Source organism: Mustela nivalis (assembly GCF_964662115.1).
Source record: "Mustela nivalis genome assembly, chromosome: 19".
NCBI lineage: Eukaryota > Metazoa > Chordata > Mammalia > Carnivora > Mustelidae > Mustela > Mustela nivalis.
Genome location: NC_139038.1, coordinates 15,179,135 through 15,206,889, shown reverse-complemented (window position 1 = coordinate 15,206,889; position 27,755 = coordinate 15,179,135). Strand labels below are relative to the sequence as shown.

Sequence of the window (27,755 nt, the reverse complement as noted above, 5' to 3'; positions counted from 1 at the left end):
TAGAGGAAGTGCTTCATCTAGGCCTAATTATTCCCCAGTATGGAGTCAAGAATTTCCTAAGAATACTACCAGTATCTGTTGAATTATGGGTGATTCCATTCCCCGTGGTAGTAACAGGTACTAGTCCCAGCCCTATGTGAGCCCTGGACACAGTTCTGTGTTATTACTTCAGGTGGTTCTTTCTCCTTAGCAGATCTCCTAAGTTTTCTGTGCACTTTTCTCCTCTTTGATTGGCCTTCAAACTAACCACACAAGTTTTCTGTCTTTCAGCTTCATTTCCTTAACTTGTGGAATCCACCAAGCTCTCTCTGGGTTCCCCTGTTGTACCACAGCCTATAAACCTCTCGGGGAGTAAGCTGGGACAATTATAAAGGCTTATCATATTGGTTCCTCATCTCAGGCATCATTGTTCTTTAATACCTAATTTCCAGTGTTTCATGCATGTCCAGCATTTTATATCATATTTAGGGTTTTTAAAAATTGTTTCAGATATTGTTTCCTACTGAATTTTTTAAATAAAGATTTTATTTATTTATTTATTTATTTATTTATTTATTTAACAGACAGAGATCACAAGTAGGCAGAGAGGCAGAGAGAGAAGAAGGGAAGCAGGCTCCCCACTGAGCAGAGACCCTGACTCAGGGCTTGATCCCAGGACAGATTAGATCATGACCTGAGCTGAAGGCAGAAGCTTTAACCCACTGAGCCACCCAGGTGCCCCTGAATTTTTTTTTTTTTTAAGATTTTATTTATTTATTTGAGAGTGAGAGAGAAAGAGAACGAGAGAGCACACAAGTCGGGGGAGGAAGGAGGAGAATCAGATTCCTTTCTGAGCAGGGAACCCAACTCGGGACTCAGTCCCAGGACTGTGGGATCAGGACCTGAGCTGAAGGCAGGTGCTTAACTGACTGAGTCACCCAGCCCACCCTGCCCCACTGAATTATTTTGAAGCATTTTATTTATAGATGCTTTAGTGTGATCCTTTAAAAGTTAAGAGCTCTTCAATTTTAACTCAAGGCTTTGGTCACCACTATATCTCTGAGTTCATGAAACATTTATAAATTCATGTGCTTATTTCCCAGTTTATCAGTTTTGTCCTGCAACAGTTGTTTGATAATCAGCAGCCAACTGTCTTAAAGTTAATGCTTTGGTAAAAGTAGCAAGCAACCTTTGTTTGACAGTAGCCAGACCTCCAGGATCCTGTAAATCTTCTCTAACATGAAATTTCTTTTAGAAACTTCTTTATCTCTTCCCTTCCCAACTTAAAAGTATATAATCAGTTGCCCCTCACAATGGCAGTGCAGCTCTTTCTGCCTACAGGTCCTGTGCCTGTGCTTTAATAAAACTACCTTTTGGGGCACCTGGGTGGCCCAGTTGGTTAAGCATCTGTCTTCGGCTTAAGTCATGATCTCAGTGTCCTGGGATAGAGCCTTGTGTTGGGCTCTCTGCTTGGTGGGGAGTCTGCTTCCCCTCTCCCTCCCCCTCTGTACTCCTCCAACCTCTCTCTCTCTCAAATAAATAATAAATAAAATCTTAAAAAAAAAAACAAAAACCCTTTTGCACTGCAGACACCTCAGGAATTCTTTTTTTTTTTTTTTAAAGATTTTATTTATTTATTTCACAGAGAGAGATCACAAGTAGACAGAGAGGCAGAGAGGCAGGCAGAGAGAGAGAGAGAGAGGGAAGCAGGCTCCCTGCTGTGCAGAGAACCCGATGTGGGACTCGATCCCAGGACCCCGAGATCATGACCTGAGCCGAAGGCAGCGGCTTAACCCACTGAGCCACCCAGGCACCCCTCAGGAATTCTTTTTTGATCATTCCCTCCCAGACCCCACATCAAAATCACACCATTATGTCCTTCTTCAACTTGTTTATGTTGTCCTGGATCCAGAGACATATAATACCTGGATTTTTTTTTGAACTAGAAAAATCTCTGTAAGACTCATTCTAGATTAGGTGTTTATCATTTTCATACATTAAAAAAATACATTTGATACATCCACTTTCTTTCCCCTAATACATAAGTTGTCAGTTTGAGTTCATATCCTGACTTTTACCCTTACTATGGGGCCTCAAGTCAGAATCTTTTTTTTTTTTTTTAAAGATTTTTATTTATTTATTTGACAGACAGAGATCACAATCAGGCAGAGAGGCAGGCAGAGAGAGGAGGAAGCAGCCTCCCTGCTTGAGCAGAGAGCCCGATGCGGGGCTCGATCCTAGGACCCTGAGATCATGACCTGAGCCGAAGGCAGAGGCTTTAACCCACTGAGCCACCCAGGCACCCCGAGTCAGGACTCTTTATGCCTCAGTTTCTTCATCTGTAAAATGGTGATACTTCTGGTGCTTACCTCAAATGCTTGTAAAATATTATGAAATATTAATTAATATGTATGTAGAAATCTTAGGTCAGTGTTTGGCACATAACAACCGCTATAAAAGTATGTCAGCTTGTGTTATTTTTACCACTACCACTACATATATTACTACACGTATACATGCAGAGAGAACCACTTAACCTTTCTTAAGTGACATATATTGACAAAGATTAGGTGATTGTGTGTGGTCTTTTATTCCTCTGAGTCCTTATTCGTTCTGGGATATTGGTAATTCCTGGCCTCCTGGATGCATTCTGTGGCAAATTAAGTCATGATCTCCTCTACACTGTGGCTGAGTTGTTGGCTCATACTGACCTTTAGAGGTCTGGCTGTCATATTCGTTTAAGCCCTGATCTTGGGCAGTAAGACCTACAGCTCTCAGCTACAGAATCTCTTTGCCACCCCTAGGGCAAACTCCTTTCTCATGGTAATTTTGCAGTAATAAAATTCTGCTAAGAATCCTGTGCTCCCTTACTCTTTTTCATTGGGGCATGCAGAAAACTTTGAATGCGGTTACGCCATGTGGGAGCCAGGGGACTCTGGATATGTAAATTCATACTCTACTCCTCATCTTTTATACTGATCATGTAAGGCTCCCTGGCTTATTAAGAGGGGCTACAGAGCAGTCTCCTCTCAGAACCCCAACTGGGAAATAAATTAAAGTCCCTCTCTTTTTAGCTTTTTCTTCAACCTATAGCATGTCTTTTCTTTTTCAGGACTTTATTATGGAGGAAGGAGGTCCGTATAGACGTGTGTTACTGCTGTCTCCTTCCCCCTGTTCTCTTGTCCTTCCAGCAGTCCCCAGGAGCCCGCGCAGAGCAGGCTTTCTGTTTCCTGTGTCGCTTTTTTTAAGGCAAAGTGGCAGGTCTGGTACAGGGAGAGTATGACCAGCTTCCTGACAAGGAAACACAGGTTGGAAGATACCTAGAAATACTGTATTTATTAAATAAATTTAAAAAGAAAAAATACATTCTGGGATAGAGGTGGGTTTGCCAATTTAGATAGAGGTGAAGGAACGTTTCTCTGAGGCAATAAGATCGGAACCCTTCAGGACTTGTTTTGAGTCTTGACAAAACTAACATCAAGACTGCTTATGAACAGATGCAAAAGGCAGGCTCTGTCGTGGCCTCTTCTCCCTGCCTTGCAGTTAGCATCTCTCCTGTCCCGACTGCCCAGCTCTATAGCTAAGTCTTTATAATACATGTATGCTTCATATGTTTATGTTTAAAAGTATATTGTCTTAGGATGCAGAAGCCATAGAAAACCTAAGGCAGTTTTTCTCCAAGCCAGACTACAATATCAGAACTACCTGGGACGCTTACTAAAATTACAGCTTTCTGGACTCTGTTCCAGTGTCATAATTATTAATAATTTCACATGAAATCTTATATTATTGAATTCATGTTACTTGAGTGGAAACAGTTTTCTTAGTTGTCCCTATAGCCACACAACAATATAAACTGTCATTAGCAAATGTTTGATAAATTGAGTTATTGGGAAACTAGGAGTGATGCATTTTAAAGTAGCTTTTAAAGTTTTATTTTGAGATGACGTAAGCAAAAATAGCAGAGTCAAGAAATCTGAAATTTAGTACTTCCAGTAAAAGCAACAGAAAAACTGGCAAAGGTTGTTAGAATCAACTTTTCAGAACTCTGGTAATTAAGCAAAGGTCTGCAACAACTTAGGGAAATACTTACTCATGGAGAGTGGCTGAATCTCAGTAAGAAGAGTGAGCTTCATGTCATTTCCGCTTACACTAGTCCCATTTCCTGTCCCCAGATCAGCTGAGCCTAAAATAACAGCCTGTGCTCTCGGTATTTGAGAAAACAGACTAATGCTCAAAGATTTGTAATTATTTGTTTTGCCTGGGTTGGAGGCTCCCTGGAAGATTGACTTTAAACCCTTGTCGTTATTTCTTCTGACTCACAACTGGCCAAGTGCTAAACCTGCTGGGAGCAGGAAGAGCAGCATTTGTCAAAAATATTCATAAGCAGGGGCGCCTGGGTGGCTCAGAGAGTTAAAGCCTCTGTCTTCGGTTCAGGTCGTGGTCCCAGGGTCCTGGGATCGAGCCCCCGCATCAGGCTCTCTGCTCAGCAGGGAGCCTACTTCCTCCTCTCTCTCTCTGCCTGCCTCTCTGCCTACTTGTGATCTGTCTGTCCAATAAGTAAATAAAATCTTAAAAAAATATATTTATAAGCAAATAATTTTATTACTGCTACCTGACACAATAGAAAATAGTTGGGTCAAGCAATAGACACAAAGTCCTAGAATTAGATGTCCATACAGCTTGGAAAACTCCCAGCATATTCCTGGGAATATTAAAAGCCATATACTGGGGCAGGACTATATGCACGCCTAGGGAATACTTCTAAGAGGGCCCTAAGGCCTCATCTCTGGCCCATCTTGAAGGTCTGTGGAAGCAGGAAGTGAAGGCTAAGACAGAGTTGTGAACTGCCTGACTGAGGGTTTAAAGTATACTCTGAACCAACAGTCCTCTGTAATGATTGGGAGATTTTTTGGTTCCAGGGATTTAAAGTAAACTCTCCATCATTAGCTGACCTCTAAGCTAACAGAACATAGATCAATGCATACATAAACAAAGAATGCGGACTTTACAAAATTGATTTTGAAGAGTCTCTAAACATATAACTACTTAATAAGTAGCAGTTATGAGAAACTCTGGAAGAGAGAGAATCTGATTTGCAGAAACGCCACAGTATAATATGCAAAATGTCCAGTGTTCAACAAAAAAAGTACAGGCATGCAAATAAAAATGGAAAAATATCAATAGGAACTGTTTAGAGGAAGCCTAGATATTGTACTTTGACAAATACTTTAAATCAGCTATTTTAAATAGTTCCTCAAGGAATCAAACCATATCTAAAAAACTAAGGGTAAGTATGAGGGAGGGTAATGTTAGCAGGATGGCAGACTACGAGATCCCAACCCTCACCCTCCCCCCAAAATAATGATAAAGTCAACTATCACAGATGAGGAAAATTCTGGGAAAATGGTGGGGTGCAGTTAGGGGACTGCAGTGAACCAGAGGGGTGCAGAGACTAGAGATGACTGCATAAATGGGATAGGTAGCATTCTGCCTATGTTGCCCTTTCCCTCAGGCCAGCAAAGTGTTGCAGGGAGTTCCCTTGGCCATGAATTCCCCTGATTGGGAAAGAGGGAGAGTCAGCAGCCACAGTTACCACGGCGGAGGACTCCTGTGTTCTTTGCTGATGCAAACCCCAGCTGCTAGAGCTTTCTCATGCCAGAGACGTTTCATCCCCTGGAACCAGAGCTGCCAGATGCTGCCCCCACGCCACGAGTTGGAACAGTCACTCTCCCTTACCAGCCCCCGTGCCCCCCTTGATGTGCAAGCCTGAGCATAGCTTCCAGCATATGCAGGTACCACTGAACACCCATCCATGTGTCCAAGAGATGATGAGCCCACCACAGTTGCTCATGTACAGCCATGGCACTAGGTGCTTGCCATGGTTGCACATATGCAGCTGGAAGACCAAGTGTCCTCACTGACCCCAGAACTGGCACACCTCCACATCTGGACTTGGAGCTGCTATACATCTAACCCAGCTGATGACCTCACGTCTTCTCCTGGAGGACATCTTTCCCTAACTAAGGAAGGTTGGAAGGAGTTACTGCTTCTTCAGATGAAAAGACAGCAGTGCAAGGCTAAAAGGAACACAAAAACAGGGAACATGTGACAACCAGAGGAACACAGTAACTTCAGTAACTGAACCCAAAGAAATGGAGATCTATAAATTGTCAGAGAATTAAAAATAATTGTTTTTAAGAAACTCATAAGCTACAAGAGAATATAGATAGAGAACTCAACAAAATCATGACAACAATACATGAAGAAAACAAAGACTTCAACAAAAAGAAATCATTTAAAAAAATTAAAGTCTGGAACTAAAGAATACAATAGAGAGCTTTAACCTCATACTCAAATAAGCATTCTCCAATAAGGAGACAAGAACTCAAGGATATATTACTCGAAATTACCCAGAGAAGGAAGAATAAAGAATGAAGAAACCTATCAGATTCATGGGCTGCCATCAAACAAAACCATATAGGCATTATGTGAGTCCCAGAAGGAGAGGAAGGAGAGAAAAGGACAGAAATCTTTTTTAAGAAATAATGGCTGAAAATTTCCCAAATCATGGAGGGAAATTGATACCCAGATTGACAAAGCTCAGAAGTTTCCATATAAGGATCAACCCAAAGAAAACTGCATTGAGACATATTATAATCAAATTACCAAAAGTCAAGGACATTGTATATCTTAGACTTACACAATGTTATATGTCAATTATATCTCCATTAAAAAGTGAAATAAAGGGGAAAAAAAAGTAAAGGACAAAGAGAACTTCGAAAGCATCAGGAGAAAAGTGTTTCATCACTTAGAAGGGAGCCCCATAAGAATATCAGTGGATTTCTCAGCAGAAACTTACTGGCCAGGAAAGGGTGGGGTGATATATTCAAAATTTCAAAAGAAAAAAACTGCCAAAGAGGAACTAAAATTCAGGCAAAATTTCAGGCAAAATTCAGGGTAAAGTTTTTCCCAGATGAGAACTGAGGGAGTTCATTACCATTAGACCTGCCTCACAAGAAATGGATGCTTCAGGGAGTTCTTCAATTTCAAATGAAAACAAGCTAGACGGCCAGATGAAAACATAAGTCTCATGGGTAAAGGTAAATATGTAATCAATGTAATAGTATAATGGTGGTATATAAATTACTTTTAACCCTAATGTAAAAGTTAAAAAACAAAAACATTAAGAATAATTATAAACACAAAATTTAGTTAATTGATATACATTATAGAAAGATGCAAACTCTGACTATGAAAAAACAATGTATGTGTGAAGGCCAGTGTAGAATTTTTGTATGTGATTGAAGTTAATTTTTGTATGTGATTGAAGTTAATTTTTGTATGTGATTGTTGTCAACTTAAAACAGAAGATTGTAACTATAAGAAATTTTATAGAATCCTTGTATCCACAAAGAAAAAAAAACCCTATCATAGATACTTAGAAGAGAAAAAGAAAGAATCAAAGGGAAACCATTACATAAAGGCGTCAAAAAACGAAAGAAGTCAGCAAGAAATGAAGAGGGAAACAAAACAGTAGCAAAACAGCAAAAAATAGCTGTAAGCTCTCACCTATCAAGAATTGCTTTAGGGTCATCTGGCTGGCTCATTTGATAGAGCATGTAACTTGATCTCAGGGTTATGAGTTTGAGGCCCATGTCGGGTGTAGAGATTACTTAAAACAAAAACAAAAACAAGAATAAATGTAAAGAGTTTAAATTTACCAATTATTCAATATGTATTCAGCTTTAGTGGCTGAATGGATTAAGAAAATAAGATCCACTGATTTATTTTGGTGTTGGGGGCTACAGAAGACTCATTTTAGACTTAAGGACTCACAAGAAGTGTGAAGAGAGGATCTTATGTATATTTACCACACACACAAAACGGTGCTTTATATGTTTTTCTTTAGTGTAGCTATTATTTCACAGTGTTCATATTTAAATATCATATTATACATGTTGTAAATACATACAGTTTTTAAAAAATAAAAATAGAAATAAAGCAAAGTATGAGAACAGTGTCTCACAAAATAGAGAGTAAAGAGATGGAACTGTATGAAATCAGATAGGAGTTCTGGAGTTGACAATAAGTGAGAGGAAAAATTCTCTCATTAGACCTAAAGGTTTGAACTGAAAGAAGAAAGAAACCAGCAAATTTGTAGATAAATTAATTTCTACTATTCAATCTAAACAATAGAAAAAATATATATGGAACCTGTGGGATACCATTAAGTGTACTAATAGACATATAACAGGAATCTTACAGTGAGAAGATTTACTGAATGAGCAGAAAGAATATTTGAAGAAATAATGATGAAAACCCCAATTTTAATGAAAAACGTGTATCTAATGCATCCAAGAAATTCAGTGAACTCCAGGTTGGATAAAACCGAAGACATCCATACCTAGACACATCATAATCAAACTTCAAGAGACAAAGAAAATCGTTAAAGCAGTAGGACAAAAGGACTCGTGCCATAGCTGCCTTTTTCATTAGAAAAATCCATTCCAGGGCACCTGGGTGGCTCAGAGGGTTAAGCCTCTGCCTTCGGCTCCCATCATGATCCCAGGGTCCTGGGATCCAGCCCCACATCAGGCTCTCTGCTCAGCGGGGAGCCTGCTTCCCCCACTCTCTTTCTTCCTGCCTCTTTGCCTGCTTGTGAGGTTTCTCTATCAAATAAACAAAATCTTTTAAAAAAGAAAAATTCATTCCAGAATGCATAAGAGGGTGTATTCGAAGTGCTGAAAGGCAGAACTCAAGAATTGTGTATCTGCCAAAACTGTCCTTCAAAAATGAAGAAGAAATGAGACAATCCTTACAAATAAAAACGGAGAGAATTTGTCAGCAGTAGATCTGCCTGTGCAGACACTAAAGGTAATCCCTTCAGGACGAGATGAAGGAACACTAGACTTGACCCTGTATAAAAATTAGAGAACATGGATAAAGTCAACTACATAGGTTGACTCACCACTGGCCAAGATGGTCCATAGAAAAAGGAAGTCTTCCAGAGATCACTTACTTTAAGACAGAAAAGATAAAAGTCGCACTTCAGTCTTTTCCACCTTTCCGGAGCCCTGCTGTCTTCCATCATGCAGCATATGACTTCTTAATAGGTTAATGAGGCGAGATCTTTTCACCATTCCAATTCTACTTAAAAAAAAAGGTAAATGAAAGAGTGGGGTTATTACAGGAAATACAAATTAGAACTATAGCGAGAGACCCCTGCATGTCCACCAGAATGGTTAATTTTAAATGGATGGACAATTCAGAGTGTTGGCAAGGATGTGAAGCAACTGGAATTCTTAATGTTGGTGGGATTGTAAACTGGTATAGGGTAGTTACTGGGTATACACATAAAATTTTGAATTAAATGCTAAAAAATGTTGACGTTCTTAAAGCTCTGTTTGTACTTTATATTATGTAAGATAGTTTAAAATCTTGAAATATATATCGTTGTTCTGTCAGTGTTGTTCAAATCTGGGGTAAATAATAGTATGTAATTAGATCATGTGGAAGGAAATTCAACCACAATTGCATTGTTTATAACTGCTAAAAGTCTTAGTTAAGATATAATTTGTTAACATAATTTACCTTTGATGTAAAAACATAAACCTAGTTTTAATAATCTGATGATTACCCTATTTGACCTTAGGGTAATAAATATTATTTGGTCACATGTGTTAATTTTTTAAAATTTTATTTATTTATTTGAGAGAGAGAAAGCACAAGCAGGGGAGAGGTTGAAGGAGAGGGAGAACCAGATTTTCCACTGAACAGGGATCCCAGTGTTACTTGATCCTAGGACCCCAGGATCATGTGCCAAAGGCAGATGCTTAATCAACTGAGCCACCAATGTGCCCCATACATATGTTAATCTTAAAGTCCTGAATGGGCTAAGGGCAATTACTACCAACATTTTACCATGTGTTGTTATTTCATGCTGGAGGGCCAAAGGAGAATGAGCAAGTAAGTGAACTTTCAAGAAATAAAGTGCCGGGGGACCTGGGTGACTCAGTCGTTAAGCAACTGCCTTCAGCTCAGGTCATGATCCCAGGGACCTGGAATCGAGCCCCACATCAGGCTCTCTGCTCAGCGGGAAGCCTGCTTCTTCCTCTCCCACTCCCCGTGCTTGTGTTCTCTCTGGCTGTCTCTCTCTCTCTTTCTCCCTCTGTGTTAAATGAATAAATAAAATCTTAAAAAAAAAAAAAAAAGAAAGAACGTGCCAGTTTTTCACAATTACTTGTAGGTTGTAAAAAAGAAACGAAATCTGTTCCTTACAAAGAATGCAAGTTTGGCCAAACACCAAGATGTTGCTGCATAGAGAAAATAAAACAACCAGAGACAAAACCACAACAGAGCTGCTTTCATCCCAGAATGTTCAAGGACAGAAAGAATAAGGACTGGGACATGACCAGGCACGGGGCAGAGGAAGAGTAATCAAGGGAGTCGAGAGATTTTTATTTTTTACTTGACCTTGTGTGAACTGTTAATCTAAACCTAGAAATGCTGACTTCATCTGAAGAATCAGAAACAGATTTCTCCAGTTTATTCATTTATTCAACAAATATTTATTGACCTTCTGTTATGTTCTTGGCATCATTATAAATACTTGAGATAGAACAGCAAACAAGAGGCACAAATTCCTGCCCTTACAGAACATATATTGAGAGTGGGGATGGGGTAGGAATGCGTACATACATTGTACATGTTGCAGTGAGTCTCTGTTAGGTGGCTGCTTTTCTCAGTTTAACCTTTAGCTGTCCATTCCTGCTGGAACCTCCAGGTTAATGCTGCTGTTTAGGCCCATTACCCTTTCTGAGACCCTTGTTAGTACTTAAATAACAAAATCTTCTTGTATATGAATTGATTGATTTGTCTTCATAAGTGGAAAAGAAAAGAATTAGAAATAGACCGAAATTATATGGAAATTTAGGACATTGGTATGATACCGTAAACAAAGGAGTATAGTAGTGCCCATCCTTATCGGCAGTTTTGCTTTCCACACTTTCAGTTAACCATGGCTAACCAGAGTCTGGAAGCCAGTAATCATTCTGACATATGAGAAGGTTAGTAGTGGCCTGATGCTGTGTCACAATGCCTATATCATTCACCTCACTTTCTCATCACATGGGCAACTTACCATCTTAAAACCATTAATACAGTATAATCAGGTATTTTGAGAGAGAGAGACCATGTTACAAAACTGTTACATAGACATTGTTATAATTGTTCTATTTTATTAATAGTTATTATTAATCCTTATAATGCCTAATTTATAAATTGAACTTTATCTTGGGTTAAAAAAAAATAGTGTACAAATGGCTTGGTACTATCTGTGCTTTCATGCATCCACGGAGGGTTTTGGAATGTATCCCTGGTGGATAAGAGGGTACCACTGTCATAGTCTTGGATCCTAAAGTCAATGTGGATAAACTTGAAAATACTAAAATAGAGAAAAATGGTAGAAAGGATAAATAAAAATGAAAACTGATTTGAGATGATCGACGAAAAGGTAAACCCTTTGCTATATCAGTGAAGGTATAAGAGAGCAAATGTGTACCAGCTAAAGGATGAAAAAGGAGAAATAATACAGGTATAAATGAAATTAAAAGAATTATATGTGAAGATACCTTTGTAATAAATTGAAAGCCCAGAGATAGTAGCTAATTTTTCATGATAGATGGAGAACTTAAATACATTGATTAACATCAAAGAGATTGAAAAGGTAACCAAGAGAGAATATTCAAAAAGGCATAGATGATTCAAAATTGAATTCTTTTTTTTTTTTTAAAGATTTTATTTATTCATTTGACAGACAGAGATCACAAGTAGGCAGAGAGGCAGGCAGAGAGAGAGAGGGAGGAGGAAACAGGCTCCCTGCTAAGCAGAGAGCCCGACATGGGGCTCGACCTGAGCCGAAGGCAGAGGCTTTAACCTACTGAGCCACCCAGGCACCCCCAAAATTGAATTGAATTATTTCTTACAAATGAGTCCGGTGCTGTTTAAACAAGTTTAGGTCATAAAAAAAAGAAGGAGGGATGCCTGGGTGGCTCAGTTGGTTGGACGACTGCCTTCGGCTCAGGTCATGATCCCAGAGTCCCAGGATCGAATCCCACATCGGGCTCCCAGCTCCATGGAGAGTCTGCTTCTCCCTCTGACCTTCTCCTCGCTCATGCTCTCTCTCACTGTCTCTGTCTCTCTCAAATAAATAAATAAAATCTTAAAAAAAAAAAAAAGAAAAGAAAACTTCCTGGTCATTTTATGAAACCAGACCCCAATAGAAATTACACAAAAGAAAACCAGAATTTTCTTAACCATATTGATGCCAAAATTATAAATCATAGTTGTAGGTAAAATATTAGTAAGCAGAATTCAGTAGTGTATGAAAGATTGATAAGCTTTTATGACCAAATAATATGTATTTCAAAAATGAAAGAATGTTTTATATCAGACAAATCTATTGACACAGTTCATTACATCAATAAATTAAAACCAAATGATCATATTATTTAATGTTGAAAGGCTCTTGGTAAAATAGTTGTGATTCATAATAAAAATTTAAGAAGGAATAGGAAAAAAACTGCCTAAATATGATAAAGACTGTTCACCTAACATATTTTCATGGAACACAGGTTATGTTCGATAGGCTGAGGTTATAGCAGTTAACAAAACATACAAAACAAATAAAAATAAGCCCTTTCTTCATGGAACTTACATTAGCATTTGGGAGCTATCTCATTAAAAAAATAGGCAAGTTAAATATCTGGTTCATCAGATGGTAATGAGTCCTATAGAAAGAAAGAAAGTAGAAGATAGGTTATTAAGAGTTGGGGTATAGGGGATAGTGGGAAGTCCTGGTGGGTAAGGTGGTACTTCTGCAAGAGTCCTAGGGGAGAGCAAGAGCAAGTGAAAAAAAACATAAAACTGCTGCCTTATGGAGCCCACAATCTAGTGGGCAAAGACGAAAAACCCCCAAAACCGCATTAAATAGGAAAAACATACAGCATATTAGGATGTTATAAATGCTATGAAAAAAGAAAAATCAGGAGAATAAAGGGGACTAGGAAAGAGTAGACTTTTAAAAAAAATTTTATTTTATTTTATTTATTTATTTGACAGAGGGATGGAAAGAGAGCACAAGTAGGCAGAGCAGCGGGCAGAAAGAAGGAGAAGCAGGCTCTCCACTGAGCAGGGAGCCTGATGCAGGACTCGACCCCAAGACCCTGGAATCATGACCTGAGTCAAAACTAGTCACTTAACCAACTGAGCCACCTAGGCATCCAGGACTTTTAAAAGTTTTTTTTTTTTTTTTTAATTTTACATAATCTCTACATCCAACATGGGGCTCAGATTTACAATCCCAAGATAAAGAGTTGCATGCTCTGCTGACTGAGCCAACCAGGTGTCCCATGGACCAAGGGGATTTTGAAGGGCAGATTATAATATGAAATAGAGTGATCATGGTATTCCTCATCAGCATGAGATCTGAGGAAATCTTAGGGGTGAAGAGTTAGCCAAGTAGACATCTGGGAAAGAGTGTTCCAGGCAGACAAAATAGCATTGTAAAGACACTAGTGAGGAGCATACCTGGTCTACCCAAACAATTGCAAAAATGTCAATGGAGCTGGAGCAGAGTGGGTGTAGGAGGGTGTGGAAGTCAGATTAGGTTCTATCAGGCCTTGTAGACCACTGTAAAGACCAATTAGAAATAGTTTAGGGGCGCCTGGGTGTCTTAGTGGGTTAAAGCCTCTGCCTTCAGCTCAGGTCATGATTCCCAGGGTCCTGGGATCAAACTCTCTGCTTGGCAGGGAGCCTGCTTCCTCCCTCTATCTGCCTGCCTCTCTGCCTACTTGTGATCTCTTATCAAATGAATAAATTTTTAAAAAAATCTTTTAAAAAATAAAAATTAGTTTAATGAATTTTAATAAGGCAAACACCCTTATATAGCTACTGTCCATGTCAAAAAATTTAACTATGCCAGTCAGTCCAGAAGCCTTTCCATGTATCTTGACCTCAAAATAAATCTCAGGCTTTCCCCCTAAACTATACACTATTCTGACACTTAGAAGTCCTTCCTGATGTTTCTTCACAGTTTTATCATCTGAATATGCAAGCTTATATATTATAGTCTCATCCGTTAAAAACAACCTAGCACATATTTTAAGTTTCTCTTGATTTATAGATTTCCAAATGCTCAATTCCTGTCATAACCATACACTATCTTTTGAAGAGCCTATGTCATTCAGCCAGGAAAATTATTTACCATCTGAATTTTGCTAATTGCAAAATCTTTTCAATAGGACTGCTGATTGTCCAACATATTCATAATTCTGTATTTAATACAAATTAGCATCTGAATCTAGAGTCTTAATCAGACTCAAGATCTGATTTGGCAAGGCTATCTGTTATATATAGTTGTCTTTCTTTTTGTGATTTTAGCAATCTTTGATCCTCAGTGCCTATATCCATTAGTTTGTTTCATCTTGCAAAATCGTGATTTCATTTCTCAATATTATTTGGAAAAATTTTATAAAGAGATATATCCCTGCATCTACTATCTGATTACCCAGGATTATAAGCCATACAGGAAGAGAAAGCATGATAAATACTTGATTGTTATTCTTTATTTGGTAGTTTCCAAGATAATGAGTTGGTTTCTTTTCATATCTTTCTGAGAGACTAATTTGATGATTTCAATCTGTTGCAATTATTATTTTGTTGAAGTTCAAATTGTCCCATCTCTAGACCACTATAAACTCTACAAGAGATCCATTTTATACTATAGACACCTGTAGATTGAAAGTAAATTGAATGAAGAAACATCTATCATACAGACGGATGAAAAAAAAAAAAAAGCCAGTAGCAATACATACATCAGATGAAGCAGACTTTAAAACAAAGACTGTCACAAGAGACAAGGGCACTGTATAATAATAAAGAGGACAAGGGCGCCTGTGTGGCTCAGTCGGTTAAGCCACTGCCTTAGGCTCAGGTCATGATCCCAGGGTTCTGGGATCGAACCCTGCATCGGGCTCCTGCTTGCTGAAGAGCCTGCTTCTCCCTCTCCCTCTCCCTCTCCCTGCCACTCTGCTTATTTGTGCTCTCTCGTGCTCTCTCTCTGTCAATAAAATAATAATAAAGAGGACAATCCAGTAAGATGATATAGCAATTTTAAATATTTATGCACCTAATATAGGAACATCCAAATATACAAAAACTGTAACAAACATAAAGGAACTAATTGATAATAATACTATAATAGTACGGGACATTAACACCTCACATCAATGACATATCATATTAACAGAAAATCAACAATGAAACAATGGCTTTGGGCGCACCTGGGTGGCTCAGTCATTAAGCATCTGCTTTGGGCTTGGGTCATGGTCCCAGGGTCCTGGGGATCGAGCCCTGCATTGGGCTCCCTCCTCAGTGGGAAGCCTGCTTCTCCCTCTCTTACTCCCCTTGCTTGTGTTCCCTCTCTTGCTTGTCTTTCTCTGTCAAATAAATAAATAAATAAAATATTTTTTAAAAAGTGGCTTTAAATGATCCACAGGAACAGATGGATCTAACAGATTATATAAATGTATAAAACAGCAGTATACAGCTTTTCAAGTGCATGTGAAACATTCTCCAGAATAGATGGCATAGTAGCCCACGAAACAAACCTCAACTAATTCAAGATCAAAATTATGCCATACATAATTTCTGACCACATCAGTATAAAACTAGAAATCAACCACTAGAAAAAGTCTGGAAAGACCACAGATACATGAAGATTAAAAAACATGCTACTAAACAGTGAATGGGTCAACTAGGAAATAAAGAAGCAATAAAGAAGTACATGGAAACTTGGGGCACCTGTGTGGCTCAGTCAGTTAATGGCCACCTCTCAATTTCAGCTCAGGTCATGGTCTCAGGGTCATGAGATCAAGCCCCACATGGGGCCCCATGCTCAGTGGAGAGTCTGTTTGTCCCTCTTTGTTTCCCTCTCCCTTCTCTGGCTTGCATGTGTGCATGTGCATGCATGGGCTCTCTCTCTCGCAAATAAATAAAATCTTAAAAGAAGAACATGGAAACAAATGAAAATGAAAACACAGTGGTCCAAAACCTCTGGGATGCAGCACAAGTGGTTCTAAGAGAGAAATTTATAGCAATACAGGCCTACTTTAAGAAGCAAGAAAAATTTCAAATAACCTAACCTTGGCACCTACGGGAGCTAGAAAAAGAACAACAAAGAAAACCTAAAACCATCAGAAGAAAATAAATAGTAAATATTAGAGCAGAAATAAGTGATCTAGAAACTAAAAACACAGTAGAGCACATCAGTGAAGCCAGGACCTGGTTCTTTGAAAAAAAAAAAAAAATCAGTAAAATTGATAACCCTCTAACCAGGCTTCTCAAGAAAAAAAAGAAAGAACTCAAAATCACACGAGAGAGGAGAAATATAACCAACACCACAGAAATACAAATAAGCATAAGATAAAGTTATGGAAAACTACATATCAACAAATTGGGCAACCTGGAAGAAATGGATGAATTTCTAGAAAAATACAAACCAAAACTGAAACAGGAAGAAATAGAAAACTTGAACAGACCGATAATCAGCAAATAAATTGAGTAGGTGATCAAAAGTCCAGGACCAGATAGTTTCACAGGTAAATTCCACCAAATATTTGAAGAAGAGTTCACACCTATTCTTTTTAAACTATTCCAAAAAAAGGAAAAGAAAGGAGAACTTCCAAATTCATTCTGTGAGGCTAGCATTACCCTGATACCAAAAACAGGGGACGATTCCACTTAAAAGAACATAACCACAGGCCAATATCCCTGATGAACGTGGGTGCAGAAATTCCCAATAAAATACTAGCAAACAATACATTTAAAAAGTAATTCATCATGATCAAGTGGAATTTATTCCTGGGTTGCAAGGGTGGTTCAATATTCACAAATAAATCAATATAAAAGAAAGGATAAGACCCATATGATCATTTCAATAGATGTGGGAAAAGCATTTGACAAAGTACAACATCTATTCATGGTGAAAACCCTCAAAAATAGGTTTAAAGGGAACATACCTCAACATAATAAAGGTCATACAGTAAAAACCCTCAGCTAATGTCCTCCTTAATGGGAAAAAACTGAGATCTTTTCCCCTAAGGTCAGGAACAAGACAAGGATGTCCACTCTTAGCACTTTTATTCAACATAGTACTGGAAGTCCTAGCCACAGCAATCAGATAACAAAAAAATATATAAGTCATCCAAATCAGTAAAGAGGAGGTAAAAACATTCACTATTTATAGATGACATGAGACAATATGTAGAAAACCCAAAAGACTCCACCAAAAAACTACTAGAACGAATGAATGAGTTCGGTAATGTCACAGGATACATAGTCAATGTGCAGAAATCTGTTGCATTTTTATGCACCAATAATGAAGCAGCAGAGAAAGTAAGAAACCAGTCCCATGTACAACTGCAACAAAAATAATAAGATACCTAGGAATAAACTTACCAAAGAGGTGAAAGGCCTGTACTTTGAAAACTATAGAACACTGATGAAAGAAATTAAAGATTACCCAAGGAACGGAAAGGGAGATAACCTGGTCTACTGGCTCCATCAGTAGAGCATGTGACTCTTGATCTCAGGGTCATGAATTCAAGCCCCACATTGTGTGTAGAGATTAGTTAACAAAAGAAAAAAAATTGTACAAGAATTTTCAAGTGCATAGGTCGCTGTCAGCACCCCTAAATACCGTGGTATTTAGTGGTAAACAACATGGCGTGTGCAGTGTTCAGCCATATAGATGTCTTTCAGACGTCCTGTTGCTTCCTTGGCCTTCCCGCCGCTCATTCATTTCATGCAGGTATTATGGTTGTGTTGGTTGTTTCCAACCACCAATTTTGGAATTTGTAGGGTATTTTGGAGTTTATAGGGCAACCTTTTCACTTAGTTTTGTTTTAAATGTTTGTGTTTTTTTGGCTTTGCTATCTGGTTTCTTTGTTTTCGTGGATGATTTGTCAAGATTAAAAGACCTATTCTTGGGGCTCCTGGATTGCTCAGTGGGTTAAAGCCTCGGCTTAGGTCGTGATCCCGGGTCCTGGGATTGAGCCCCACATCGGGCTCTCTGTTCAGCGGGGGACCTGCTTCCCTTCCTCTCTCTCTGCCTGCCTCTCTGCCTACCTGTGATCTCCATCTATCAAATAAATAAATAAATAAATAAATAAATAAATAAATAAATTCTTTGAAAAAAATAAAAGACCTATTCTTGTGGCTTCTCAGATTCCCTCTCATTTTCAGGACTTGGATTTGGAATACTTAGGGAGGCATTGCAGAATTTTGAACAGAGGAGTGACACGATCTAACTCTATCTGGTGTATATACTGCATATAGACCGCACGGATGTAAAGGAAGATAGGGAAACTATTAGAAGAATGTTGTAGAAATCCAAGTGAGAGATAATGAATGTTGGGTTGGACTGGGAGGTGGGGAGGAGTAGCTGTGGATTTAATGAGAAGTGATCATATTTGGATATATTTTGAAGTATAAGTTGATAAGATTTTCAGATGGATTGGATGTGGAATCAGAGTAGTCAAAAGACAGCTCCAGTTTTATTTTATTCTGCATAGCAGAGGAATGGAGTTGTTTTCAACTAAGATTGGGAGGGCCATGGATATAGTAGACTTTGAGGATAAGATCAGGAGATAAGTTTGGACTGTGTTGAGCTAAGATAGTTATTAGACTTCTGTGTGGATCTTTATAATTCCACTATTCCATGGACTGAAAAAGACATTGCTTATTATAAAAAATTGGAAAATACAGAAAAGTTAGATAAAAATACAAAATTCACAATCCTATCACTGTCATTGTTAATATTTTGATATGATTCTGTATCTATAACATCAAATTGAATTTCTGTTGTGTACACATAAAAAAAAATCCACTTTCACAAGACATAACCTAAGTATTGTCAAGAATGAAATAGTCTTTGAAAACATGACTTTTTAAAAAAGATTTATTTATTTTATTTTGTTATTATTATTTTTAAAATATTGTTATTTATTTATTTGACAGACAGAGATCACAAGTAGGCAGAGAGGCCGGCAGAGTGAGAGGAAGAAGCAGGCTCCCCGCTGAGCACAGAGCCCGATGCGGGACTCGATCCCAGGACCCTGGGATCATGACCTGAGCTAAAGGCAGAGGCTTTAACCCACTGAGCCACCCAGGCGCCCCATATTTATTTAGTTTAGAGAAAGAGAGAGTGCACGACCAGGTGGAGGGACAAGAGGGAGTTTGAGAGAGAGAGAAGCAGACTCCCCTGCCAAGTGTGGAGCCCAATGTGAGGCTTGTCCTCATTACCTTGAGATCATAACCTGAGCCAAAATCAAGAGTTGAATGCTAAACCTACTGAGCTACCCAGGTGCCCCTGAAAATACGAGTTTTAACTGTATTTCGTCTTTCGTTTTCATCTAATGAATATAACCATATGGGTTGTATACTCTTACCCATTCCTTTTTTTCATGTCCGTTGCAGCCCTGACGCTTGCTTTAGTCTAGAGAATTTGGTTTCCTGTAGTAGTTGCTGTGTATCATAATTCAGACCTGTGGTTTGGCAGCCTGCCTGGCTGTAGTGTTTAACTAAGACTCATGTAAGATCCATGCTTTTAAAATGAGTGTTTTGGAAGATTTTATACACCTCAGTTATTTAGGATTTTGGCCTTGTCCCCATTCCCTGAGGACGAATGGCTTCCATCATGAATGCTGCAGAGAGAAGGGAGCCTTGACACTTGGGACTGGAGAAGACTGTGCCGATGCACAGGTATCTTGCCTTGCAGTGCTCTGCCTGGGATGTGGATGTTGAAAAATTCTAGTCTGGTAGGCTGTGTGTCTTAAGGTCCCAGTGAAACTGGTGGGTACTGGAATGGTAACTAAATTATGCTCTAGTACACTTCACGCCTAACTATTGGTTAATTTCTAGAAAGACCGAAGGAGTAAGGGGGATTTGATGAGCTCCATCCAGCTGCAGGTTGTTGTGTAGAAAAGATTAGCAGGCTTTCTGAACAAAGCTCATTTTCTCTCTAATGACTGTATCCTTTTGAACAGAGATCAACAAACTTTCTGTAAAGGGCCAGGTGTTTTTCGCTTGACCAGCCATTCAGTTTTTGTTGGCATATTCAGCTGACTTAAAGCTAAAGCAGTCATACACCATTTGGAAACAAGTGGGGTGGCTCTCCACATGTAGGTCTCCATTCTCTAAGTGCAGCAGGTCTCTCTTGTGTTAAAGTTGATGGGGTCCTTCTATAAGGAAGGGTGTCACCTGAGACACCCACACACAGACCCTACATGCCCTTAAGGTGTAGTCTCACAGAATCCCAAGGAATAATCATTTTATTTTCTCTTGTCTTTTGTTTAGGAGTAGATTCCCTTTGACGGATTCATTGTCAGATAATGATTATCTGCAGTGATAGCTCATATACTTTTAAAAAGGAGGTCTTACCTTTTATTAGAACACTATTTTGAAGGACTTCTTATGTATTATGATGTAAAACTCTCTTAAGTTTTCTTAAGCACTTTCATTTTGCAGTCATTTGGCCAAAATCTGCTAATTCAGATCCAGTTTAAATCTAGGTGTCATTTCATGTTTATTTCACTTGTATTTATTTATTTTATCCTAAGATTATGAGTTATTTAGTCAAATATAGGGAGTATAACCATACAAGTACAACGTTAATTTCTAGATCAAGAGATAGGATACATTTATTCTGTAATACTGGAAATCATAAGTAGTGCTTCTTTTCTTTCTTTAGAAAAAAGGATTCTTCAGGAAGTCAACAGAAAAATAGAAAAATGAATGTTTTGCCTACTTACTGGATTATAGTTGGCTCTTTCCCCCCTAATATTTTATTATAAAAATTTCAAACATACAAAGAATTGAAAGAATTATACCTACTAGTTTTGATTAATTATTGCTGTATTTGCTTTACCACACATCTCTCCATCTCTCTGTCCCTCTAGTCATTCATCAGCCCATCTTACATATTTATTTGTTTAATTTTGATGCCTTTCAGGTAAGTTGAGCAGCTGTTTTTCTAAGCAGTCTTAGCTTTGTTATTTTTGCATGTGTGTGTATGTTATAATTGTTAACCCATTTTGTGCAGATATTTTCAGCTGATCATTTTTCCTGTTTCTAGAAATGAAGTTGCTGATAATAGCTATCAAATTTAGGACGTTAAAAAAAGGTCTGCTCTTAAGTGTTAAGGCTGATTAGTATCCCCTTTCTCAATAGATTTATAATCCAGACACTTACAGTTTTTAAAGCTATCAAAAATAATTGCCTTTGGCCTTTTAACATTATTATGTTTTGGTATTCTAAATAAATACTTCATATTATATTGTTTTCAGAGTGGAAAGATCTACAGACCAAGTCATCAAGCCAGTCAATGTGGGAGCACTGTCAAAATGGGTTGGCAAGATACCCCCGGATGTTTTACAAGACATGGCAGTGATTGCACCCATGCTCGCCAAACTTGGATATGACCCGTATGCCAATCCACCGAACTATGGAAAACCTGATCCCAAAATCCTTGAAAACACTAGAAGGGTAAGTGAGATTTTCAAAGTAAATTGAGAAAACTGGATATGGAATTTGGGTCTTGAAAGGTTTTTTCTTATTTTCCTCCTTATTTTTTATGATCAGAAATTTAAGTTTGAAAAATTCTATTTGTAGAATGCTTTATCATGAGAACACTTCCACTGCATTTGAAGGGTAACTGTGACTTTTCCCAGGAATTATGGGGACAGTTCTTTAATCTCCTTTGTCCAATTTCTAGAAGTGGTGCTTATTGTTGGGAAAATTTATTCTCATAGATGATTACCACAAATTTGCCAGGAAAAAAACGGAATTATTAGTGATCTCAACTTGTAGGTTTTTTTTTCCTTTGAACTTAGTAACTACTTTACTTTTAAACCTTTGTTTAAATGGGACATGATTTCTTGATGCTTGAAAACTGAACATTGACTACATCAGAAGAATTATTAAACAGATGTAATAAGTTACCTTCTGACTGAAAGCTGTTATTAAAGTGTAATTATAGGGGAGCCTGGGCGGCTCAGTCCTTGGGCATCTGTCTTCGGCTGAGGTCATGATCTCCAGGTCCTGGAATCGAGCCCCGGGTTGGGATCCTTGCTCAGCAGGAAGCCTGCTTCTCCCTCTCTCACTCCCCCTACTTATATGTTCTCTCCCTCGCTCTCTCTTTCTCCATCAAATAAATAATCTTTAAAAATAAATAATAAAGTATAATCACAACTTTTTAAAAAATAAATTGTGCTCAGATCTTTAAAATATTGTTTCAGAAAAGCTGAAAACTCACAGAGCTAATCTGAATGTATACCTTTCCCATATAATATCTATCAAATCAGAATTTTCTTTTTTTATTGCTTAAAATATACGTAACATTACATTTAGCATTTTGGCGATTTGTAAGTGTAGAGTTAAGTGGTGGTAAGTACATCCACACTGTGTGCACTGCCACCACCGTCCATCTCCAGAACTTTCTCATCTTTCCTAAACTGGAAGTACATACTCATTACCTTTTCCCCTCCGTCCAGCCCCTAGCAACCATGGTTCTACCTTCTGTCCCTGCATGCATTCTTTTCTAAAACTGCAGTTTAAACAACACAACTATGTTAGCATAAGTTTAGTGATAGTCTTGATGTCAAGATTAAAATTCCTTCCTTTTCTCGGGTATCCTCTTGCTTATGTTAGTGTCCTTCTTTCCCTACAACCTTACATCATCTCTTGATTCTGTCTTTCTTTTGATACCTTTAATTGACAAACACACATTTCATGAGGTTAATTCCATGCAGATTTTTTCCTTAGGTATTACATACTTCAGTTTTCCTTTTTCACATTAGTGGCTATGTGTAGGAAGAGCTAACTTCTCTTTTTTTTTTTTTTTTAAGATTTTATTTATTTGACAGAGAGAGAGAAAAATCAAAAGTAGGCAGAGAGGCAGGCAAAGAGAGACGGGGGTGGGTGGGGGGGGAAGCAGGCTCCCTGAGGAGCAGAGAGCCCAATGCGGGGCTCGATCCCAGGACCCTGGGATCATGACCTGAGCCGAACGCAGAGGCTTTAACCCACTGAGACACCCAGGTGCCCCAAGAGCTAACTTCTTTTAAACCATCATATATATAGCTAGTTTAAAAAATTTTTTTAAATAACCTTTATTCTCTTTATGATTTCATATATACAGATATTTTATTACAAAATTATAAATTTTATAATACTTATTTTATTTATTTATAAAAATCTTATAAATATAAAATTATAAATTTTATAAATTATAAAAACATAAGCTTGGTGTATATAACATAAAATTAAATAGATAAGAGAAGAAAATAGACTTATGTCTGTTATGGTGTGTCTTACATACACATACCGTTCTTAATATTTCAGTGGTTTTCCCTTCCTTCTCTCCATATTGTTAAACAAAGGTAAGGTTGCATTGTTTTATAATGTTAATTTTGCACACAAACACAATTTTGTATCCCGCCCTTTCCTTGTAATAGTCATGAGCATTTTGCTTTCTTTATAAAAAAGATTTTATTTATATGATAGAGAGAGAGCAGAGGCAGAGGGAGAAGCATACTCCCCACTGAGCAGGGAGCCAATCTGGGACTCGATCCCAGGACTCTGGGGTCATGACTCAGGCTGAAAGCAGATGCTTTAACTGACTGAGCCTCCCGGGTGCCCCTCAGTAGGTTCCCTTTTTTAAACATAATTTTTCATAGTTACATAATATATTATCATATGAACCACCTCAAATCCTTTCTGAAACACAGTTGCAGGTCCATAAATGAATGAATAAATAAAATATATTTCCCGAGTATATGTTCTGTAATTTATTTTATCATTTTCCTTTTGTTGCTTACAGTCTTCTGTTTGACAGATTACGCTACAGTGAACATCTTTGCACAAAATACATTTTAGATTATTTTTTTAAGGTTAGATTAATGAAAGTAGAATTAAACCAGGTACAGATGCCTGAAACTTTTTAAGTTCCTCGATATATGTTGAGAATTTCTTTTTAATCTATCTGTATAATAGGTATATTATCTATCTATATCTATCTATATTATCTATATGAACTATCTGTATAATAATTTTATTTTCTATTTTTGCTAATTTTAATAGGTTTCATTGATTAATATAATTGAACATTTCCCAGTTATTACCTACATGCATATATTCTTTTATGAACCATCTTTGAAGTTTTAAAAAAGTTTTACATTCTAAAGATGAAGTACACATCAGTCTAACATCCATAATCATAGTCCTTGATAATCTCTTGGTAATTGTTAATTCATAGCTTTCTCTTTTGTACAATAGTGAAATGTTTCTTATAAGCCAGAAACATGTACAAATGATATTTAGGGTTTTCCAGGCAGTAGTAGTTTTCCTACATGCAAACTGACTGGCTAGATTATTCTTGGCCTGCTTGAGTGGTAGGTTGGGAAGAATGTTGTGGTTTGAATTCATGTGACTAGAGAATTTGTTTCATACACACTTGTGGTTTTTTAAAGGGTTTCTGAATGCACACTGGGAAAAAATAAAAAACCTTCCCCTCATTTCTATTTCTGAAATGACACATAATTTTGAGGAAAAAAAAAAGATGAAGTGTGAACTATAATTGCATCTTTGAGCACTTCATGATAAAACATACAAGCTGACATTCTCGTTTTGTGGGGCAGGACTTCATAGCCCTTCTTGTAATCCAAATCTGTGTCTTTTTCAAAGCTTCTTTGCTTGCAAAAACTCAGAGGCTAATATATCCAGCACTGAAGATCATGAAGTTTCATAAAGTAATGCTTAAAAAGTGATCTTTGATTGTCAAGTGTGATGTGAGAATGGCTCCAAAGAAGGAAGGTAGCTAGGGAGATTTTTTTTTTTTTTTTTTTTTTAATGGGATGGGAGTGGGAAGAAATTCACATTTTGACTGGGAATGTAGAATCTGAAACTCCAGGCCTAAAAGTGCTGGTTTTCATACAATTCTGGGTAGTCTAGAAGTATTGGTATCTGAGTCAACATATTTGGGGTACATATTGCCCAATTTTGAATAGAAAATCATGTGCTTGATGGTTGCTATGACTCAGATGGTAAATTGGAAATTAAATGCTAACATATTCCATACTCTTTCCCATCATAGTCTCTAATCCCAAATTCTGGCACGTTTAAGTAAATAGTGGCCTCTTGGTTGCAGTCTTAGACTTCCACTCTCCCATAAGTTTTTAATCTTTTTAGATTTACAAACCTAATTGAGAATCTGATGAAATATATGGATCCCTACCTTAGAAATAGAGACAAAGAGATGCACAGAATTTTATCCACAATTTCTGTGAATTCACAGGTATCCCTTAAAGCCCCTCGCATTAAGGACTTCTGTTTTGTAGTCCCCATGATCAAGCTCGTCCACTCATGTGGCTTTGATTATAGACTATTCGTTGATGACTGTAAATCCGTATCCCCCAGCGGGTTTCTTTCGTAAGCCCCAGGTTCCTTATTTCCAGCTGCCTTTTGTGTATCTCTACCTACATGCTCACGAAGACTTCAAACTCAGTGACCACAGTAGAACTTATTTTCCAGACTTATTCCATGGTAGGCAGAAGCTCGATGGAATTGTTCACTAAACTGAGCAGGAATCCAGAGCAGGGGTAGGATAGGCTAGCTCATCTACACTTGAAGCATCTGTGTGCCACTGAGAAGACGGGAGGAGTAGAGTCCTCAGGGCACATGAGTCAAGCCAGAAAACAGCTTAAAGACCTAGCTACTAAGCCTGCAGAGAGAGCTGAAAAGCAGATCAAAGTATGAATTGCCCGTGTTGAAAAGCTGAGTAGACAGACCTAGTAACGAGCGAGGAATCAGATGGAAAAGCAGGTATCAGCTGTAGCAAGCAAGAAGGAGCTTGACAGAAGGCATAGGAACTAGTGATAGAAGTCTTAGAGATTGTTGATTCCCTATTCCATCTTTTCCTATTAGTAGGAACTATCTCTTAAAAAATAAACTAAAAATTCCTGATACTAATTTTTCTAGACTTTCTTATGGGTGGGGTAAGCATGTGACCAGATTTCATCAGGAGATGTCTGCTAGGGTTTTCTGGGAGACATTTAACTGTCTGAGAAAATAAAGATTTGTATGAAGAGAGCTTATCTTTCCCTTCCTACTTTTGAACATTGCTGTGGAAGAAATCATGTGTGGCTCTTCTGTAGCTTCCTGCAGATTGTAAGAGAAGATATCGCTTATACTCTGAAGATGGCGGGAGGAGGACAGAGAGAGCCTAGGACCCTTGATTGCTGAGCTACTGAGCCTAGCTCAGGACTGACCATATCTACCTTACCTCTGGACTTTTTATGTGTTTGAACTACTTTTAACCAATTGTTCTGTAATTATATCTTAACTGCTAGTGGAGTCCTATTCCTGGGTGTGTGGAGGAAGCAAAGCCAAGCCAGTGAGGCAAGCAGAGCAAGTCCAAGAGAGAGTCTGGATCTGTTTGGAGTGCTGGTTGTCTGTGAAGATCGTCTTCAGCTCTGCTCTTGCCACATCATCCTTCACATCCAGGGAAAAATCCCCCCTTGGACTCCTTTCCTGTAATTGGGCTTCTGGGACATACATAGTAGGAATATTCCAACTAATGCTGTGCTTGGTGAATTTGAAGAATGATAAATCTTCAGCTCCTCCTCATTTTCTTGATTTCTTGTACTCAAATTTTAGCTGTTTTAGTTAAAGGAATACTTACTATATTCTCTTAAGATTTTCGTAGACCTTCAAAGCAAAAACTGTAGAATTAAATTCTATTCCTTATTCCAGCTCCCCAACCCCCCCCCCCCCCCCCAGTATTTTGCCTTGGTTTTGAAAACGGGCAGAATTGTTCCTTTGGGCATTTTATGAAGAATATATGAGGAAGTTCAGAGCAGTACATTTTACCATCTCTCAGAATACCTTGGTCTATATTTAGATCTATCATTTAAAAACTTTAATTATTTTATTTTATTTTTTAAAATTTATTTGACAGACAGAGATCATAAGTAGGCAAGAGGCAGGCAGAGAGAGAGGAGGAAGCTGGCTCCCCGCTGAGCACAGAGCCCCAATGTGGCTGATCCTAGGACAGGGATCATGACCTGAGCCGAAGGCAGAGGCCCCAACCCACTGAGCCACCCAGGAGCCCCATAAGACTTTAATTATTACACAGATAATTACTAAATAATTGCTCTAGGCATAATACCTAGTTGCTGCAGAAGAAGCAAAGACTGGGTTTGTATACAGGAAGAAGATGTGGGTAATTATAAAAGATATGACATAGAAATAATAAGGTAGAAATAATAGAAATAATAATAAGGTAATGATAAGGTGACAGAAAATTTTCCACTGTGTTCTAAAAGCATGAAAACTGGTCGTCAGTACTCAGGAGTTTGTCCACTAGGTCATTCTCAAAACCCGAGACTATCCCAAGGGAATAGTCAAATCTAAGTCAAATCTTTGTTTCATCTTCTCTGTCACCATTTTGGCACAGTCATTCACAAATGTGTCACAATAACTTGTATTTTCTGCCAAAAATCCTCTTCGCAGTAATGAATTTCGTGCATTTGTATTTGCTGTGTAAAGAGTGTCTTCTTTGTCTTTTACTTGCCTAGATCAAATGTCAGCGGAGACCCTTTGTTATGTGTAAAAGCCACACATTCCTTACTTGTGTCATTCCTGATATAATACATTTAAAT

At 38.1% G+C, this 27,755-nt stretch overlaps 1 protein-coding gene across 5 annotated transcripts in view; it reads left to right on the top strand.

Annotated features, from left to right (window-relative positions):
- The window catches only part of TPST1 (tyrosylprotein sulfotransferase 1), a 105,540-nt gene that overhangs the window by 52,723 nt on the left and 25,062 nt on the right, over positions 1-27,755 (top strand). For all 5 annotated transcript variants that reach the window (XM_082714404.1, XM_082714406.1, XM_082714405.1 and 2 more), the window contains one exon: positions 21,387-21,585. In XM_082714404.1, coding sequence (XP_082570530.1) covers positions 21,387-21,585 — 199 coding nt within the window. The remainder of the gene's footprint in view (positions 1-21,386; positions 21,586-27,755) is intronic.